The sequence below is a fragment of the Eumetopias jubatus genome, unplaced genomic scaffold (assembly GCF_037043125.1).
Source record: "Eumetopias jubatus isolate StellerSeaLion01/CBP00866 unplaced genomic scaffold, mEumJub1_p1.0 scaffold_3, whole genome shotgun sequence".
NCBI lineage: Eukaryota > Metazoa > Chordata > Mammalia > Carnivora > Otariidae > Eumetopias > Eumetopias jubatus.
Window position 1 is genome coordinate 94,041,573 of NW_028274809.1, and position 19,277 is coordinate 94,060,849.

General features: G+C 39.9%; 1 protein-coding gene across 5 annotated transcripts in view; it reads left to right on the forward strand.

Annotated features, from left to right (window-relative positions):
- The first annotated feature begins 121 nt into the window (after positions 1 to 121).
- Positions 122 to 19,277, forward strand: part of MAP3K19 (mitogen-activated protein kinase kinase kinase 19) — a 53,125-nt gene continuing 33,969 nt past the window's right edge. For 4 of the 5 annotated variants that reach the window (XM_028101317.2, XM_028101319.2, XM_028101318.2 and 1 more), the window contains exons 1-2: positions 8,267 to 8,288; positions 17,838 to 17,953. In XM_028101317.2, the coding sequence (XP_027957118.2) occupies positions 8,267 to 8,288; positions 17,838 to 17,953 (138 nt within the window). Of the gene's footprint in view, positions 296 to 4,091; positions 4,281 to 6,371; positions 6,527 to 8,172; positions 8,289 to 17,837; positions 17,954 to 19,277 lie in introns of those variants that run through there. The other variant, XM_028101315.2, reaches the window with a different exon arrangement.

The following is a 19,277-nucleotide window of genomic DNA, read 5'->3' on the forward strand; positions in this document are numbered from 1 at the left end:
AGAGGGAAAGAGGTGACGCTAAAGATAGAATACATTACGTTTGAACCACCCATGTTTTGTTGGCTCTCATTTAATTAAATTGTTTCTCTTCTTTGGCAGGCAATTATATGGAATTAGCAAGATGAATAAAAATAAACTGATTCCTGATTTCCTGGAAATAGTTTCAAGGGGTAATGTGGAACTCATCTGTGACTATATTACCAAAGTCCATTCCATCCTTGGAAACCTTAACTTTCAGCATCCAAAGACTGGGAATACACCTCTCATTACTGCAGCAGAAGAAAATCTAGCAGAGGTACTGTGTGATGTCCTGGGGCCCATGGGTAATCTTCTAAGCTAAGGATTCCAGGAATGAGCTCCTTACAAATAGCATCATCACTTACCTCTATAAAAGAATGCCTGAAGGCAGGCTTCAAAGGGAATAGGAAAGGGCTTCGAATGGGGACATGAGGATGAAAAAGACAAATTGCACTCAACTGAGCAGGTCGATGCCTCTATAAGTTCTTGAGAGTCTAAATGCAAGTGGCCTAGCCATCTCAATAGCCTCCCTCTTGACTATATTCTTAGCTTTTTTCTCTTTTGACTCCTTTCTATTAACACTTTTTAAACAAATTATAAAATGTAGCATATATGTTAAAAAATGTATATACAACCTAAAGAAAAATAAAAATAATGACATTAGCACCCATGTACCTACCATCCAAGCCAAAAATTAGAATATTTCCATGACTCAAAAGCCTTTTATATTCTCCTCCTGAATTGTGTCCCCCACCCTTCATAATCATTACTCTGAATTTGGGGTTAATCACTTCCTCTGTTTTGCCACGGGTGCTTTCCATATTTATGTGATTACAGACAACAACGCTACTTTCCGTTAGAATTTAATATGCTTAGATATCTCCTTTCTGACGACACATAAATAAACAAACACCTCCACTGATCCCACATCCTCTTCCAACCACATCCTTTCCTCTCTCAGACTTCTTCATCTGCAGATCTATGTCAAGAACTATGAAAGATCTAAGATTTTACTCTGCTTATAAGCTAATAAGTTAGCCTGCCCCAATTTCTTAGATCCTTGGCATAAGAAACAAAACTGGGTCAGAGACAAAGGGCACTTTATTACTCATAACAATAGGATTACCAGAGTATTACCAGTTTTGTATTATTTCCCTCATCCTAATTCCCACAGGACAGTAGGAAGAGGACCAGATGACCCCTGTTTAGACAGTAGGTTAGATTGCAGCAGGAGAGGAACTCTAAATTTAGGGAGCCCAAATCTTTTATAATGGGTAGTAAGCAAACCTACTCCTTGCTTCGAAGGCTGTTCACTCTACAAACAAGCTTGAAAAGAATGTCTGAGGCAAAGGCAGTCAGTGCCTCTGCTCATACGACTTGTAGAAATGTGAGAAACCCAGAGAGACTTGTTTCCTAAAAATATTTACCTTTCACTTCTACACTGTCTTGGCTCCTGGTGAATTTTCCCATGCGCATACCACTCTGATTAATCTGACCAACAGCGGCTGGAACCACATCCATTAATTTGTCTCATACAATATTCAGTCAAAGCTACTATCAATAGAACTCCAAGCAGTAGAATGAGGCCATATTGTAAACTAGTGTCAACCATGCCATCAATGGTCCTGAACCCCTCCAGCTGAACAAATCCCATCAACCACATGGCTTTCTCCTTAAGTTTCTCTGTTGATCTTCTGTCTTGGTCCAAGACATCAACCCAGGTGAAGCAGTCTGTATTAGCCATTGCACAGACTTCACCTTGACCCACAAGGAGGAAGTCTAGGACAGTTCTATCATTCATAACAACCCTGGCCAGTGACTTGACTGCTGACCTGAATATCTTGAAGGGATGAGGTGGTATCATTGATGACTTTAGCTAAAGGCAGAAACAAATTTTGTTCTACTTTTTCTAATTGGACATCTGTCTTAGGGATAATTGTCCACAAGGGGCACATAAATGACAAGTCAGCTATCCCCCAGTGAAGCTTCCTCCAGTAACCAATGGTAGCTTCATTTTGGGAAAGCTCTGAAGTCATCTGAAGATACATCATCTACTCATGGTATTTACTTAAAGATTTGAAGATCTCTTTTGACCACCCCTGAAGCATAAGTCATTATGTTTTCAGAAGCCATACAAGTTAATGCCAGGTTTCTCTACAAGAGGTATAATCTTGGGGGTACCCCTTAGGGACAAAAATGTGGTGTTCTCAATTGTTGGGCTCCTTTGAGTGGGACCTACATTAGTCAGGGGGCACAGGTTGACAATGTCTCCATGTGACCTCTCAGCTGGCTGGTTGGTCTTAGAATTCTCAATTTAATCTGAGTAACTGAGTCTGGTCCTTGATTTGGGAGGATTATCAGTCCTGTTTGTCCCTGCCAACAGCCAAGCAGTATTCATAACCCCCACAGAATGAGAAGTGATGGCTGCGGGAATGCGAGTGGGAAGAAATCTGGAGGTGTAGACAGGTGTTTTACATGGAAGGTGCAAGAGGTGAGGTTGTTGACTGCAGTTAGTAATAGACTTTTTTGTAAAGCTAAGGGAACTGGCAATCAAGTCATGATTAGGGCTGTCTGGCAAGGAATAGAAGACCCAGTAGTCAGTCACGTATAAGGTGCCTTGAACAGTTTGGGAGAGACTCTCCAGGACATTTTCTTTCATGAAGAAAATGTCCTGGGTGGTTCTAAAGAACAAAGGTCATCAATGTCTCTACCTTCCCTGTACTTCATATGGTTGAAAATGCTCTCTCTTTAGGTACCCTCAACCACCACAAAATCTGTGTATCCCATTTCAGTGGCTCAGCTTCACCCCGATAACAGTTCTCTACTTTGTGCCCAGTCTGTGTTGGTGGCTGTATTGCCATGTCTAATATGATGATGGATTCAAGCAGCAGTGGAGGAAATCTGGGTTGTATGGCATCAATCAATAGTTTTATTCCAGTCTATCTCATCAGAGAATGGACGCTTGCCATGGGCTTCTACATGAGTTGACCCAGACAGTTTGCTTCCAGTTTATGGCCCTAAAGAGAAGTGTTTTTAGTCTGCCAGTCTGTAATTTTCTAAGTGGCAGACCCAACAGCCAGACCATTGGCAACAGCTCAAAAATCAGTAAAAATATAACAAGGCTCATCAAGGGGAGTATTGGCCAGAGCTATGGGAACAGCCTTGAGTTTTACCCACTGAGTGGAACAACCATGTCCCTTGCCAGTTCTGCATAGCTGGCACTGAGGCCAACCAGCTGCAATAGCCCAGTGCACACATCAGGTTTCATCTTGACTGAACCATAACTGACCCAGGCCCAGGCACTTAGGGGAATCCCTATGAATCGAAGTACCCTTAAGCCAGAAGTTTTGCTTCAGGTGGTGGAGTGGGGGGGTAGAATTTCCAGCAAAGGAAAAGATACCATTTTTTCATGTGAAGCAAAGATGCCAATGTGTCCAGGCTAGTTACATTCTTAAATACACCATTTCCATTGGACAAATAATGTTAGGCCTTTCCTACCTTGTTAGTCATTGGGTTCTGGTTTCCCCCAAATGGAAATACTGGACATGAGACCCACAAGATCTCTTTGGATTAGGCATTCAGTTTTGTTTTGTTTTGTTTTTTTAAAGATTTTATTTCTTGGGCGCCTGGGTGGCTCAGTCGTTAAGCATCTGCCTTCGACTCAGGTCATGATCCCAGGGTCCTGGGATCGGGCCCCGCATCGGGCTCCCTGCTCCGCGGGAAGCCTGCTTCTCCCTCTCCCACTCCCCCTGCTTGTGTTCCCTCTCTCACTGTGTCTCTCTCTGTCAAATAAATAAATAAAATCTTTAAAAAATTAAAAAATTAAAAAAAATAAAATCTTAAAAAAAAAAGAATAGTATCCCCAAATCATCCATGTCATGGAGATTTTTGTTTTCCTAACTTAAAAAAGGCAAATAGCAGTCATTGGCATTCAAATCAATTCTTCATTTTTATGCCCCTTATTCTCCTTTCCTACGTCATGAATCAAAGCCATGTCTAACTAAGTTTTCTGAGTAGCCCTGAAGATACTATTTGCACTAAAAAATGTGAATAAGAATGTTGTGGTGTTGCAGGTTGTTGAATTTCTTCTGGAAAAGGGAGCAGATATCACCCTTTGTAATTACAGCAATCAAACCGCAGTTCATGTGGCTAATTGCGATGTGCAAAGACAACTCTTGGCCATCAATGGAATCCAGGCTCCCCAAATGCAACTTCTACAAAGTTCATGGCAAGGCAATCTTGAACAACTTCAACACTTGCTGGTAAGTTAAATTGATGTTTGTTTCTGCCTTTGGATAGGTGGGTAGGTGAATGGTAAGGAAGGACTACATAGGACTCCTTTTAAAGAAAAATAAGTTCTTTGCAAATGCAGTCCCAGAAAGTTTCAGGAAGAAAATAGGAGAAAGAAACAGGATCAAAGAGGATACTAGGGTGGAAAACAGGATACTAAAAGAACACAGCAGCAGCCTATTTCCACCTTCCTCCAGCTGGATGCTAGAATCACGCAGCACCCATAGGAAATGATATGCTCCCAGGATGCCCCTAGAGAACTGCTGTCAACTTGCTCAGAGGAGTTCCCTTGACATCATTGCCATTTGTACAATTGCTGTTTAGATCCCTTTGGACCAGCTGCACTTATTATCTTTACCCTGAAAAGGGAATCAGAGAGCCTATGCTTTGCATAATATTTAGTTGTAACTAGAGAAGTTAAGAGTATATGTTTTTTAAGTGCTTTCTTCTAAAGGTATTGGTCTTCTTGTTTAGATCTTCTAGCCACAGATATGCTTTCCCAAAGTAACTTACAAAACCATATGCATAACCAAGGACTTTAATTATCGGTGACTGGCAACTGTCTATTCTTGCTATTTACCTTCAGAGATACTGTCAGATCACATGATCTTCCAACTGAAAGAAAATCAATTGCTGCTAGGAAACAGTTTCTTCTAGTCCCTATGGTAAAGACACAAACAGATAAAGAGAAAGTGAACAGAATTCTGGTCACCTAGAGTTCAAAGAAATCTAAAACAAAATCCAAAGGATTCTTTAAATTCTTTTGTTGTATTAAACCATAGTCTAAAATTGCCATATGTCATAACTGAAGCTTAGAACACTTTTGAAAGACAGTAATTTTATTTCAATGGTATTTGTAACAGTTGTTATAATCCAATATGTTTTCATAACCACATTTTTTCACCCTAAATATTAGCAGCCACTTTTTAAGAAACTGGTGCCTATAACTGAATCCAGAACTTAATAAGCAGATATGCTAAATTAATGTGCTATTGCAAAGCTACTCTCAGCTCAAACCTTTCGTGTTGGTTCTAACTAATAATAAACATTGATATAAGAGGTAGTTTCTTTTCAGAGACTGAAAAAAATATTAACTAATTAATTCCCACAGCACCCCTCTGAGGTAATATCATTATCTTTAGTTTGTCCCTAGAGAAACTGAGGTAGAGACATTGACTATACTGATATGGCATAAAGTGAAATAGGGATGGAAATTAGTGAGTTACTTTGGTCTACAAAATAAGCAATTTGGATAATTTGGCCTTACAGTGGTTTTTCAGTTCTGAATTATCCAAATTAAGTTTTACTTTCATTAAAGCAGCAAATATCATCTATATACCCACCTACATTTGACTGTATATATACAGTTAAATGAGCTACCTTATTATTGTGGATCATTCATTCATTCCACAAATGTTTATTGAGCATGTGTCAAACTCTACTCAGTGCTTTTCATATTCTATCTCCAATCATCAATTTTCTCCCTGCCGCAGAGGCTGGGAGTCTGCTTTTCCTTCTCCCTTGGCCTCTCCCCTGACTCAGCTCATGCTCTCTCTCTCTTGCTCAATCTCTCTCTCAAATAAACAAACAAAATCTTAAAAAAAAAAAACCTACAGAGAAGACATTGTTTTTCCTACTGACAACTGAGGACTCTGAAGGTCAGAGAGTAGGATTGCCAGATTTTGCAAACAAAAAATACAGGACATTCAATTAAATTTGAATTTCAGATAAATACCAAATAAATAAATCTTTTAATATAATCATGCCCCCAGTGAGAATTATTCATTTCTTAACTGGATGTCCCTTGATTTTGTCAAGTGTCCTTGATGTAACCCTATCAGCGAGGTTAAAGAATGAGCTTAAGGAAGTAAAATTCAAACCCAAGTCTGTCTGTCTCTCAGGCCTGTGTTCTTTCAATTCATCAGCTCCTCCTCAATATAGATACTGAGAAAGAATGCACTGAGGTAAAAATGAAAATTTGGCTAAACAAGGAAAATGCAAAGATTAGTATAAATAGTCACACAGTAGAAACATAACAGAAATTAAGCTTCTTGTTTTTAAAGGCATCTGAAGAGTTCCTGGATATAAATTTCCCAAACCAACATGGCTTGACCCCTCTGATGCTGGCTGTGAGGGATGTGGATCTGTTTGAGGGTCTTGATATGTCAACAGTCTACAGACCTGTGGAGGTTCTGTCTGAGCTCCTCAGGCATCACGCGTGAGTAAGAGTGGCCAGTGAGCATCAGTGGAAGAGGTTCTATGTCACTGTTATGTTTAGAAGTCACTTGTAAACCTAAACATATAGATTGCTTTTTAAAATTCTACATATTGGGGTGCCTGGCTGGCTCAGTCGGTACAGCATGTGACTCTTGATCTCGGGGTTATAAGTTCAAGCTCTGCATTGGATGTAGACATTGCTTAAAAATAAAATCTTAAAAAAAATTTATATTGAATTGAATGCATGTGCATGTTCATAAAAGAGACTTAGCAGTTGCAAAGTGATGTACAGATGTTAGATGTTGCTATCTATTATTCTTATGATGTTGACTATTTTTTTGTTTAAATATTATTTTGGTAGTTATGAGGAGTGTCAAATATTTCTTGAGTATGCAGCTCCTTACCCCCAGGTTGTTACTAATTATTTCAGAAAACATTGTCAATTATCAAAAGCAATTTATAGTAGTGATTTCCAGTTATCTAAAAATTACTATATGCCAAAATGCTCTTTTGGAGGAGGGTAAGTAAACAATTAGCTTTTTTTAAAAAAAAATCAAGATTAATAAACAGTTTTTCATGTTGGAATTGCAGTTTCCTAATGGTGTTACCTAGATATCTTATCATCAAATAAGAACAGATGGCCCAAATTCTTTCTCAGTATTTCATTCGAATATTGTTTTGGGAATAAAAGAAGAAAAGGGAGCTACAAGAACAAAAGTATAGTTAAGAACATGAGCTATTGTAAAAGGATCAGTTAGTATAATGGGATGAAGATGAAAGTTTGAAGCTACCTTAGACTTCAGAGTTAAGAAACAACTGAGGAGATTGATTAACATGGAGATTACTGGACACCACTCTGGAGATGGTGTTCAATAGGCCTGGAGTGGGGTCCAGAATATAGGAAATCAAAAAATGCCACATTGAGAAACACTAATCAAGGCAAATGAGCAAACTCAAGTGCCAATGAGTTAAGTGACTTACTTACTGCCACATATCAAGGCAGTGGCTGTCCCCTGATTCTTGGTGCTATGCTATTTTCTTGAATCATGACCTTTGATGGAGAAAAATCCGTAAGAGATTATTGTTGCAGATGATAAAACATCAAAGAGAAATGAGAAGATCATGTAGAGGGATTTTATGACAAGATCACTCCACTCAACCAGAGCCTGTGAAAAAACATGTCAGCTTAATTTTAAAGAGAGATTCTATGCCGTTCTACAATTTTGAATGATAAAAAGCTAGCTGGTAGCATTAGAAAAAAAAGAATTATCCAGAAAGTAAGCAGTTAGCTAAATCACTGGAAAGAAAAAACCAATCAATCAGCTATTTGGAATGGTAAGACAACAATTTATCAGGATGTTTCAATCTTTACTTGATTTACTCATTAAAGAATTATGGAAACTTTTGCCCAAAGTTGGACATTTTCTGCAAATATTGTAATGTTTTTAGGATGGGAGTGGGAATAAGATATACAGCATAATCCTTTTACTTAAAAATCTTGAAAAATTGTCACTCTCTCTGAAGTTATTATTGTCGGCTCCAAACTATGATATTACTTTTATTTATTTGATGTCAATGTTTTTCCCTCATATTGTTTTTTTAATAGATTTAATAAATTATCTTTGGTGTTGATTCTATTCTTCCTAGAGATCCTAAACTCTGTGATTTTAGTGGAAAATCAGCAATACATTATGTGTCACAAATACAAAGTTTTAGGAAACAGCAGTTATTGGACATTCTAATGAACTCTATGCCAAAACCAGGTAAATACTTCTATCCCACTTTTCCCTTATTGAAAAGCCTTATTAGAAATCTTTCTTTTTCTACATGTATTTGATGGATTCATTTAAAGATATCAAGGAAACAACAATTTTTTGAGCAGTGACTATATACAAGGCCCATGACTAGGTATTCTGGGGGATGCAAAGAAATCTAAGACATGGTCCAAATTCTTTTTTTTTTTATTATGTTATGTTAATGACCATACATTGCATCATTAGTTTTTGATGTAGTGTTCCATGATTCATTGCGTATAACACCCAGTGCTCCATGCAGTACTTACCCTCTTTAATACCCATCACAAGACTAACCCATCTCCCTACTCCCTCCCCCTCCAGAACGCTCAGTTTGTTTCTCAGAGTCCATAGTCTCTCATCGTTCGTCCCCCCTCCGATTCCCCCCCTTTATTCTTCCCTTCCTGCTATCTTCTCTCTCTCTCTCTTTTTTTTTTTAACATATAATGTATTATCTGTTTCAGAGGTACAGGTCTGTGATTCAACAGTCTTACACAATTCACAGCACTCACCATAACACATACCCTCCCCAATGTCTATCACCCAGCCACCCCATCCCTCCCACCCCCCACCACTCCAACAACCCTCAGTTTGTTTCCTGAGATTAAGAATTCCTCATTATCAGTGAGGTCATATGATACATGTCTTTCTCTGATTGACTTATTTCGCTCAGCGAAATAATACCCTCCATGTCATTGCAAATGGCAAGATTTCATTCCTTTTGATGGCTACATAATATTCCATTATATATATATACCACCTCTTCTTTATCCATTCATCTGTTGATGGACATCTTGGCTCTTTCCACAGTTTGGCTATTGTGCACATTGCTGCTATAAACATCGGGGTGCACATACCCCTTCGGATCTCTACATTTGTATCTTTGGGGTAAATACCCAGTAGTGCAATTGCTGGGTCATGTGGTAGCTCTATTTTCAACTTTTTAAGGAATCTCCATACTGTCTTCCAGAGTGGTGCACCAGCTTGCATTCCCACCAACAGTATATGAGGGTTCCCCTTTCTCTGCATCACTGCCAGTATCTGTCCTTTCCTGACTTGTTCATTTTAGCCATTCTGATTGGTGTGAGGTGGTATCTCACTGAGGTTTTGATTTGGATTTCCCTGATGCCGAGCGATGTTGAGCACTTTTTCATGTGTGTGTTGGCTATTTGGATGTCTTCTTTGGTAAAATGTCTGTTCATGTCTTCTGCCCATTTCTTGATTGGATCATTTGTTCTTTGGGTGTTGAGTTTAATAAGTTCTTTATAGATTTTTGGATACTAGCCCTTTATCTAATATGTCATTTGCAAATATCTTCTCCCATTCTGTCAGTTATCTTTTGGTTTTGTTGAATGTTTCTTTTGCTGTGCAAAAGCTTTTTATCTTGATGAAGTCCCAATAGTTCATTTTTGCGCTTGCTTCCCTTGCCATTGGCAATGTTTCTAAGAAGAAGTTGCTATGGCTGAGGTCTAAGAGGTTGCTGCCTGTGTTCTCATTTAGGATTTTGATGGACTCCTGTCTCACATTTAGGTCTTTCAACCATTTTGAGTCTATTTTTGTGTGTGGTGTAAGGAAATGGTCCAGTTTCATTCTTTTGCATGTGGCTGTCCAATTTTCCGAACACCATTTGTTGAAAGGACTGTCTTTTTTCCATTGGACATTCTTCCCTGCTTTGTCGAAGATTAGTTGACCATAGAGTTGAGGTCCATTTCTGGGCTCTCTATTCTGTTCTGTTGATCTATGTGTCTGTTTTTGTGCCAGTACCATACTGTCTTGATGATGACAGCTGTGTAATAGAGCTTGAAGTCCGGAATTGTGATGCCACCAGCTTTGCTTTTCTTTTTCAACATTCTTCTGGCTATTCGGGGTCTTTTCTGGTTCCATATAAATTTTAGGATTATTTGCACCATTTCTTGGAGTAAAGTGAATGGTATTTTAATAGGGATTGCATTGAATGTGTAGATGGTTCTAGGTAGCATTGACATCTTCACAATATTTGTTCTTCCAATCCATGAGTATGGAATGTTTTTCCATTTCTTTGTGTCTTCCTCAATTTGTTTCATGAGTATTTTATAGTTTTCTGAGTACAGATTCTTTGCCTCTTTGGTTAGATTTTTTTCCTAGGTATCTTATGGTTTTGGGTGCAATTGTAAATGGGATTGACTCCTTAATTTCTCTTTCTTCTGTCTTGTGGTGTATAGGAATGCCACTGATTTCTGTGCATTGATTTTATATCCTGCCACTTTACTGAATTCCTGTATGAGTTCTAGCAGTTTTGGGGTGGAGTCTTTTGGGTTTTCCACATAAAGTATCATATCATCTGCGAAGAGTGAGAGTTTGACTGCTTCTTTGCCAATTTGGAAGCCTTTTATTTCTTTTTGTTGTCTGATTGCTGTGGCTAGGACTTCTAATACTATGTTGAATAGCAGTGGTGATAGTGGACATCCCTGCTGCGTTCCTGACCTTAGGGGGAAAGCTCTCAGGTTTTCCCCATTGAGAATGATATTCGCTGTGGGTTTTTCATAGATGGCTTTTATGATATTGAGGTATGTACCCTCTATCCCTATACTCTGAAGAGTTTTGATCAAGAAAGGATACTGTACTGTGAAATGCTTTTTCTGCATCTATTGAGAGGATCCTATGGTTCTTGTTCTTTCTTTCATTAATGTATTGTTACACATTGATTGATTTGTGGATATTGAACCAACCTTGCAGCCCAGGGATAAATCCCACTTGGTCGTGGTGAATAATCCTTTTAATGTACTGTTGGATCCTGTTGGCTAGTATTTTGGTGAGAATTTTTGCATCCATGTTCATCAGGGATATTGGTCTGTAATTCTCCTTTTTTGATGGGGTCTTTGTCTGGTTTTGGGATCAAGGTAATGGTGGCCTCATAAAATGAGGTTGGAAGTTTTCCTTCCATTTCTATTTTTTGGAACAGTTTCAGAAGAATAGGTGTGAATTCTTCTTTAAATGTTTGGTAGAATTCCCCTGGGAAGCCATCTGGCCCTGGGCTTTTGTTTGTTGGGAGATTTTTGATGACTGCTTCAATTTCCTTAGTGGTTATAGGTCTGTTCAGGTTTTCTATTTCTTCCTGGTTCAGTTTTAGTAGTTGATACATCTCTAGGAATGCATCCATTTCTTCCAGATTATCTCATTTGCTGGCATAGAGTTGCTCATAATATGTTCTTATAATTGTTTGTATTTCTTTGGTGTTGGTTGTGATCTCTCCTCTTTCATTCATGATTTTATTTATTTGGGTCATTTCTTTTTCTTTTTGATCAGTCTGGCCAGGGATTTATCAATCTTGTTAATTCTTTCAAAGAACCAGCTCCTAGTTTTGTTGACTGTTCTACTGTTCTTTTGGTTTCTATTTCATTGATTTCTGCTCTGATCTTTATTATTTCTCTTCTCCTGCTGGGTTTTGGCTTTATTTGCTGTTCTTTCTCCAGCTCCTTTAGGTGTAGGGTTAGTTTGTGTATTTGAGACCTTTCTTGTTTCTTGAGAAAGGCTGGTATTGCTATATACTTTCCTCTTAGGACTGCCTTTGCTACATCCCAAAGATTTTGAACAGTTGTGTTTCATTTTTATTTGTTTCCATGAATTTTTTTTAATTCTTCTTTAATTTCCTGGTTGACCCATTCATTCTTTAGTAGGAAGCTCTTTAGCCTCCATGATTCTGAGTTCTTTCCAACTTTCCTCTTGTGATTGAGTTCTAGTTTCAAAGCATTGTGGTCTGAAAATATGCATGAATGATCCCAATCTTTTGGTACCAGTTGAGACCTGATTTGTGACCTAGGATGTGATCTATTCTGGAGACTGTTCCATGGGCACTAGAGAAGAATGTGTATTCTGTTGCTTTGGGATGGAATGTTCTGAATAGATCTGTGAAGTCCATTTGGTCCAGTGTGTCATTTAAAGTCTTTATTTCCTTGTTGATCTTTTGCTTAGATGATCTGTCCATTTCAGTGAGGGGGTGTTAAAGCCCCCACTATTATTGTATTGTTGTCGATGTGTTTCTTTGCTTTTGTTATTAATTGGCTTATGTAATTGGCTGCTCCCATGTTAGGGGCATAGATATTTACAATTGTTAGATCTTCTTGTTGGATAGACCCTTTAAGTAGGATATAGTGTCCTTCCTCATCTCTTATTATAGTCTTTGGTTTGAAATCTAATTTGTCTGATATAAGGATTGCCACCCCAGCTTTCTTTTGGTGTCCATTAGCATGGTAAATGGTTTTCCACCCCCTCACTTTCAATCTGGGGGTGTCTTTGGGTCTAACATGAGTCTCTTGCAGACAGCATATCGATGGGTCTTGTTTTTTTATCCAATCTGATAGCCTGTGTGTTTTGATTGGGGCATTTAGCCCATTTACATTGAGGGTAACTATTGAAAGATATAAATTTAGTACCATCGTATTGCCTGTAAGGTAACTGTTACTGTATATTGTCTGTGTTCCTTTCTGGTCTGTGATACTTTTAGGCTCTCTCTTTGCTTAGAAGACCTCTTTCAATATTTCTTGGAGGGCTGGTTTCGTGTTTGCAAATTCCTTTAGTTTTTGTTTGTCCTGGAAGCTTTTTATCTCTCCTTCTATTTTCAATGACAGCGTAGCTGGATATAGTATTCTTGGCTGCATATTTTTCTCATTTAGTGCTCTGAAGATATCATGCCAGTCCTTTCTGGCCTGCCGGATTTCTGTGGATAGGTCTGTTGCCAATCTAATGTTTCTACCATTGTAGGTTACAGATCTCTTGTCCCGAGCTGCTTTCAAGATTTTCTCTTTGTCTCTGAGACTCATAAGTTTTACTATTAGATGTCAGGGTGTTGACCTATTTTTATTGATTTTGAAGGGGATTCTCTGTGCCTCCTGGATTTTGATGCCTGTTTCCTTCCCCATATTAGGGAAGTTCTCTGCTATATTGCTCCAATATACCTTCTGCCCCTCACTCTTTCTTCTTCTTCTGGGATCCCAATTATTCTAATACTGTTTCGTCTTACGGTATCCCTTCTCTTGAATTCTGCCCTCGTGATCCACTAGTTGTTTATCTCTCTTTTTCTCAGCTTCTTTATTTTCCATCATTTGGTCTTCTATATCACTAATTCTCTCTTCTGCCTCATTTATCCTAGCAGTTAGAGCCTCCATTTTTGTTCTTTCTGCTTTTTTTTTTTAAAGATTTTATTTATTTGAGAGAGAGAGAACGAGAGAGAGAGCACATGAGAGGGGGGAGGGTCAGAGGGAGAAGCCGACTCCCTGCCGAGCAGGGATCCCGATGTGGGACTCGATCCAGGGACTCCAGGATCATGACCTGAGCCGAAGGCAGTTGCCTAACCAACTGAGCCACCCAGGTGCCCCTAGAGCCTCCATTTTTTATTGCACCTCATTAATAGCCTTTTTGATTTCAATTTGGTTAGATTTTAGTTCTTTTATTTCTCCAGAGAGGGTTTCTCTAGTATCTTTCATACTTTTCTCAAGCCCAGCTAGTATCTTTAAAATCATAATTCTGAACTCCAGTTCTGACATGTTACTAATGTCTGTATTGATTAGGTCCCTGGCAGTTGGTACTGCCTCTTGTTTTGTTTTTTGAGGTGATTGTTTCCTTCTTGTCATTTTGTCCAGAGGAGAATAGATGAATGAGAGAACAAAATGCTAACAGGGTAACAACGTCCCCAGAAAAATATACACTAAACAAATCAGAAGAGACTGGAAACTGGGGGAAAAGAAAGGGAAAGAAAGAAAAAAGAAAAAAAAGAAAAAATTATAAAAACGAACAAACAAACAAAAACAAAACCAGAATATGATCAAATACGATCAGGCTGGTGCATAGATCAGTGCCACATGCTAGATTTTGGGTGTATTTTGGTCTTTTAGAAGTAAGTGCCTTCCAAAATTTTAAAGAAAGAAAAATTTATATATGTACAAAAATAAGGGTAAATATGATGAAGGGATGGAATATGACTGTAAAGATGAAAATTATAAAAGATGTTATAAAAGAAATTGATAAGATAAGAAGTTGGTTGAAAAAAGAAAGAAGAGGATTTAAAAAAAAAAAGGAAGAGAATGTGATCAGGCAGGAGACTAGAACAAAATCATACACTAGAGATTTAGGGTATATTTTGGTCTGTTAGAAGAAACTGTATCCCAAAATTTTAAAGAGAGAACAACATATATATACCAAAAATAAGGTTAACTACTATGAAGGGTTAGAATATGACTCCAAAAATGAAAAATAAAAAAGATTTTTTAAAAAAGGGATTGATAAGATGTTGGTTGAAAAAGGGAAAAAGAAAAATTAAAAAACAGCTAAAAGAAATTAACTTTGAAAGACTAAAGAATCATAGGAAAAAAGCCATAAATTCTATGTGCAGTATTCCCCTAGCGCTGGCATTCTGCCGTTCTCATTGATCAGTAAACTTGGTCTTGGCTGGGTGTTCTTGGTGATCTTCTGGGGGAGGGGCCTGTTGCCATGGTTCCCAAGTGTCTTTGTTGGAGGCGGAATTGCCCCACCCTTGCTGGTCTGGGCTAAGTAATCTGCTCCGGTTTGCTTTTGGGAGCTTTTGTTCCCTGCAAGCTTTCCGTCCAGCTTTGGAGGATGAGAGTGAAAATGACAGCCTCCCAATGTCTGCCCAGGAGGAGCCGAGAACTCTGGGCCCCGCTCCTCAGTGCACCCCCAGAGAAAAGCATTCAATCACTCCCGTCTCCCCAGTCTCCGGCCGCACTCCGTGCTCACCCGGCCTGTGACCGAGCGTTTCTATCTCTGGCACCCGACCCCGTGTGGAGTCTCCAAACCCAGCAGATCCCTGCAGTATGCTCCCACGCTGCTCCTCCCCAGGGGAGGAAGGGGAATCTCCCCGGATCTGCCGCTTGTTGGGTCCCCGTTGGAAGAGCAGTGGCCCGACTGTGCCGCGGGTCACGGTTTATGGCAACCCCGAGCTGAGAGCCCGCGCCTCGGCTCCGTCTCTGCAGCCGGCTTCCCTGCTCCGATACCTGGGAGCTCTGGCACACTCAGGCACCCCCGGTCTTTCTCTGACCCCGAGGGTCCTGAGACCACACTGTCCCGCGAGGATTCCACCCCCCAGCTTAGCCACTGGAGCGACGTCCCTCAGCAAAGCCGACTTCTAAAAGTTCCAATTTTGTGCTCCGCTGCTCTATCACTTGCCAGAAGCGGCTGACAGAGGGCCCTCCCCCACCGTCTATCCTCCCGAATATCGCCTCGGATTCGCTTCTCCACACGTCCTACCTTCCAGAAAGCGGTCGCTTTTCTGTTCAGAGAGTTGTTGCTATTCTGTTCTTTGATCTCCTGTTGAGTTCGTAGGTGTTGAGAATGGTTTGATCCCTATCCCGCTGAATTCCTGAGACCAGACAAAATTTAGGTCTCCTACTCCTCCTCCATCTTGCTCCTCCATGGTCCAAATTCCTGAAAGTGTTCAGTATGGTCAGGGACACATCATGTAAGTCAGGAGAGAAAGAGCTTGTGGTGAGCTTGAAAGGGGAGAAGGGACATACCATGGTCCTTAAGTGCTAGATAGGCTTTGGAAGAAAGAGAGGGGCACCTGGGTGGCTCAGTTGGTTGGGCATCCAACTCTTGGGTTTCTGCTCAGGTCCTGATCTTATGGGCTGTGGGATCGAACCCCATCTTGGGCTCCTTGCTTGGTGGGAGTCTGCTTGCAAGAGTCTCTCCCCCTTCCCCTGCTTGCTTGGATTCTCTCTCTCTCTCTCAAAGTAAATAAATAAATCCTTAAGAAAAAGGATTTGGAAGGAAGAGAAAAAGAGACCAGGTTTGATATAGGTGGGGAGAAAGAGTCTGCGCAAAGACACAGAAATAGTCACAGAGAAAAGTAAAATGAAAAAGTTCCACTGAGCAACATGTGACCTTGTGAAAGCTGCTTGGCTTTCTTGTCTGATTGGCTTTTATTTGAAGCTTCTGGTCGGGGAACAAGGCTATCCCTAGTAAGGTTTCATGATAGAGGTGAGACCCAATCTGGTCCATCATTGAGAAACGATGGGATTTGATTTGGTGGAGCAGAGGCATCATGGTGTAAGTGAGCCTCGCTTATCCCAGGGCCAAACAAGAGACTAGAAATTTTGTGTTGGGGAACAGGAATACATAGTCAGATCAGATACCTAAAGAAACTGTGCCCGTTGAAGACTGATTGAATGCAGATTTTTTTTCGATAATATAGAGTCACTAAAGAATTTTAAGTCAGGGAACGATGAAAGCCATGTTTTAGGAAAATTAAGCTGTTGTTATTGTGTAGAATGGATTCGAAGGAAGAGACTCATAGCAGGGAGCTCTATTAAGAGACTATGGAAGTGTCTGTGTGTGGTGACAAGGACCAGAAAAGAGTCCTGGGCTTGGTGTGGGACTGTGCCTGACAGGTGCTGGGTGCGGTGCTCCCAAGAGCTATTGCAAAAGAAGAATTGACAGAACTTAGTGATGTAAAGCCGACAGAGACAAAAGTCGAGAGAGTTCAATCAAATGTGATTCCAAAGTTTCAGCCCTGGGAAGGGGGGAGATGGAAAGACAATCGGCAAAAGAGAAGACCACTCTGGCTTGGTGAGGATATTGAAGGTATTGGGTTCCAAAGCATTGCATTTGTTGGAACCTTGGGACTTCCAAGTAGCGATGTTCTGTAGGACAGGGCTGTGGGAAGGGATGAGTTGGTATGTTCATTTGGGAGTTCACTACAAAAAGGAGATTGTGAGGATCTGGAAGTGGGTAAGATCACTGGAGAATTGCAAGGGGCTGAGCCCAGGAGGCATACCCACAGTTAGAGAGTGGTGTGCACATAGGGACCCAGGGCAGTGAGAGAGAGAAGAGGGAACTGGGAGAGAGTTGCTAGAAGCAAGGAATGAGAAAATGCCAACTTGGAAAAGAGGTTGCAAAGCAGATGTGGTAAGGAAGTGTGAAGTTTCAATGACAGGATAGAGGCAGAAGATAGATTGCAAGGAGTCAGGAAGGAAAATCTGGTAAAGAAATGGAGGATCTGAGCAGAGACAAAACTTGTGCAATTTTGTATCAGTTACAAAATAAATGGAAGAGCCATTTAGAGGTTTAGAGGAAGAAGTTTTCATCGAAGAGCCTGCCCTTATTTGAAGAAGCCACGATAGCAGGAGGGGATGCATATGAGAGCGGTCCCAGGAACTAACGGGGAATTCACCTTTTGGTGTTCAGAACTCTGCCAATTTAATGTGGCTTCAAGTGCTAGACAGAAAATGTGCCTGGTCTTGATAACTATAGAACAAATGTAATTTCCAAACCCATTGTTAGGGGTTTCACTTGGCAACTTTGCCTAACTTTTGTTTTTTAAACAAACAAAAACCCATCCATTTTGTGGACTCTTGTACTCACAACCTTCCTGTGAAAATCATTGCCTGAAGTTTCATCAGGATCCCAGACCACTATTCTAGGAAAATCTTGGACAAAATGGAACTGGTTTTAGAACCAAGAGCTAGATCTTCCTATGAAATTGATAGAGATGAGTCTTATCACAACACATTATTCTGTTTCTTTTGGCAGAAAGACATGCTGAATCATTGCTTGACATTTGTCATGATACAAACTCTTCTCCAACTGATATGATGACAGTTACTACAAACCACAATATAATCTTGCGAAGCATCAGCAGCAGTGAGGTAAGATGTTCTCTTTAAAGAAACTAACAAAAAATGGATAACCTACTCCATCTACAACTTCATTTGTATTGCTTGAATATTTTATAACAATCACATATTACAATTATATTTTTAATGTAATCACAAAGTAATTGAAAGCACAATTAATAAGACAGTTTAATCTCAGAGCAGTAATTAACAAATCAACTCAGAGTCGTGAGCATTGTGTGTGTGTGTGTGTGTGTGTGTGTGTGTACATCTAATACAACAGAATATTGAACCCGTACTAAATAATAAAATACAGCTTGTGTTTATGTGTGTTAATGTGGAAAAAGAAGACCATTAATCTGATCATTTCAAATCCATCAGAGGGTACCATAAAGAAGGTGCCTCTTCTTGGCCCCAGTCACCACCACCACCACCGCGCCCTCCCCCGCCCCGTCATGATGAATGACTCCAGAAAAAGTCCCTCACAGTTCAGTAATAGTACTGGTAACAGTGTAATCCATAGAAAACTGTGGACTGATACACAGTATATACATCGAACTGGTAACAGTGGTTGCCTACTGGGAGAGAATTGGAGACGAACTATGCGCTGTGTACTGATTTGTACCTCTTCAATTTTTATAAAAATTAACATAGCCCAGACAGTTAAGAATATTGCTACCCTATATTTTTCGGTAAGAAAAAATATGGCCACAAATTGTTTATTTTTAAAAGTTAATGAAGGGGGCGCCTGGGTGGCTCAGTTGGTTAAGCATCTGCCTTCAGCTCAGGTCATGATCCCAGGGTCCTGGGATGGACCCCCGTGTTGGGTTCCCTGCTCAGCTGGGAGCCTGCTTCTCCTTCTCCCTCTGCTGCTCCCCCTGCTTGTGCTCTCTCGCTCTCTCTGCCAAATAAATAAATAAAATCTTTTTCTAAAATAAGTTAATGAGGTATGGACTATAATATTTATCAACAAAGACTTTTGGAGATTGTGGAGTAAAGACTTTTCAGTCCCTTTCTCCTTCGAAAAATCATCCCAAAACAACAAAGAAAACAAAAACCAAAAATTTAATTTGAAAAAATTTCTTGGGGTGCCTGGGTGGCTCAGTTGGTTAAGTGTCTGCCTATAGTTCAGGTCATGATCCCAGGGTCCTGGGATTGAGCCCTGTGTAGGGCTCCCTGCCCAGTGGGGAGTTTGCTTCTCCCTCCTCCTCTGCCCCCGCCCCGCTTGTTCTCTCTCTCTCTCTCAAATAAATAAATAAAATCTTAAAAAAAAAAGAACAAACGTTGTTTTGAAATAATTATAGATTCAAAGGAACTTATAAAAATAGTACAAAGACATCCTGTATAAACTTCCTCA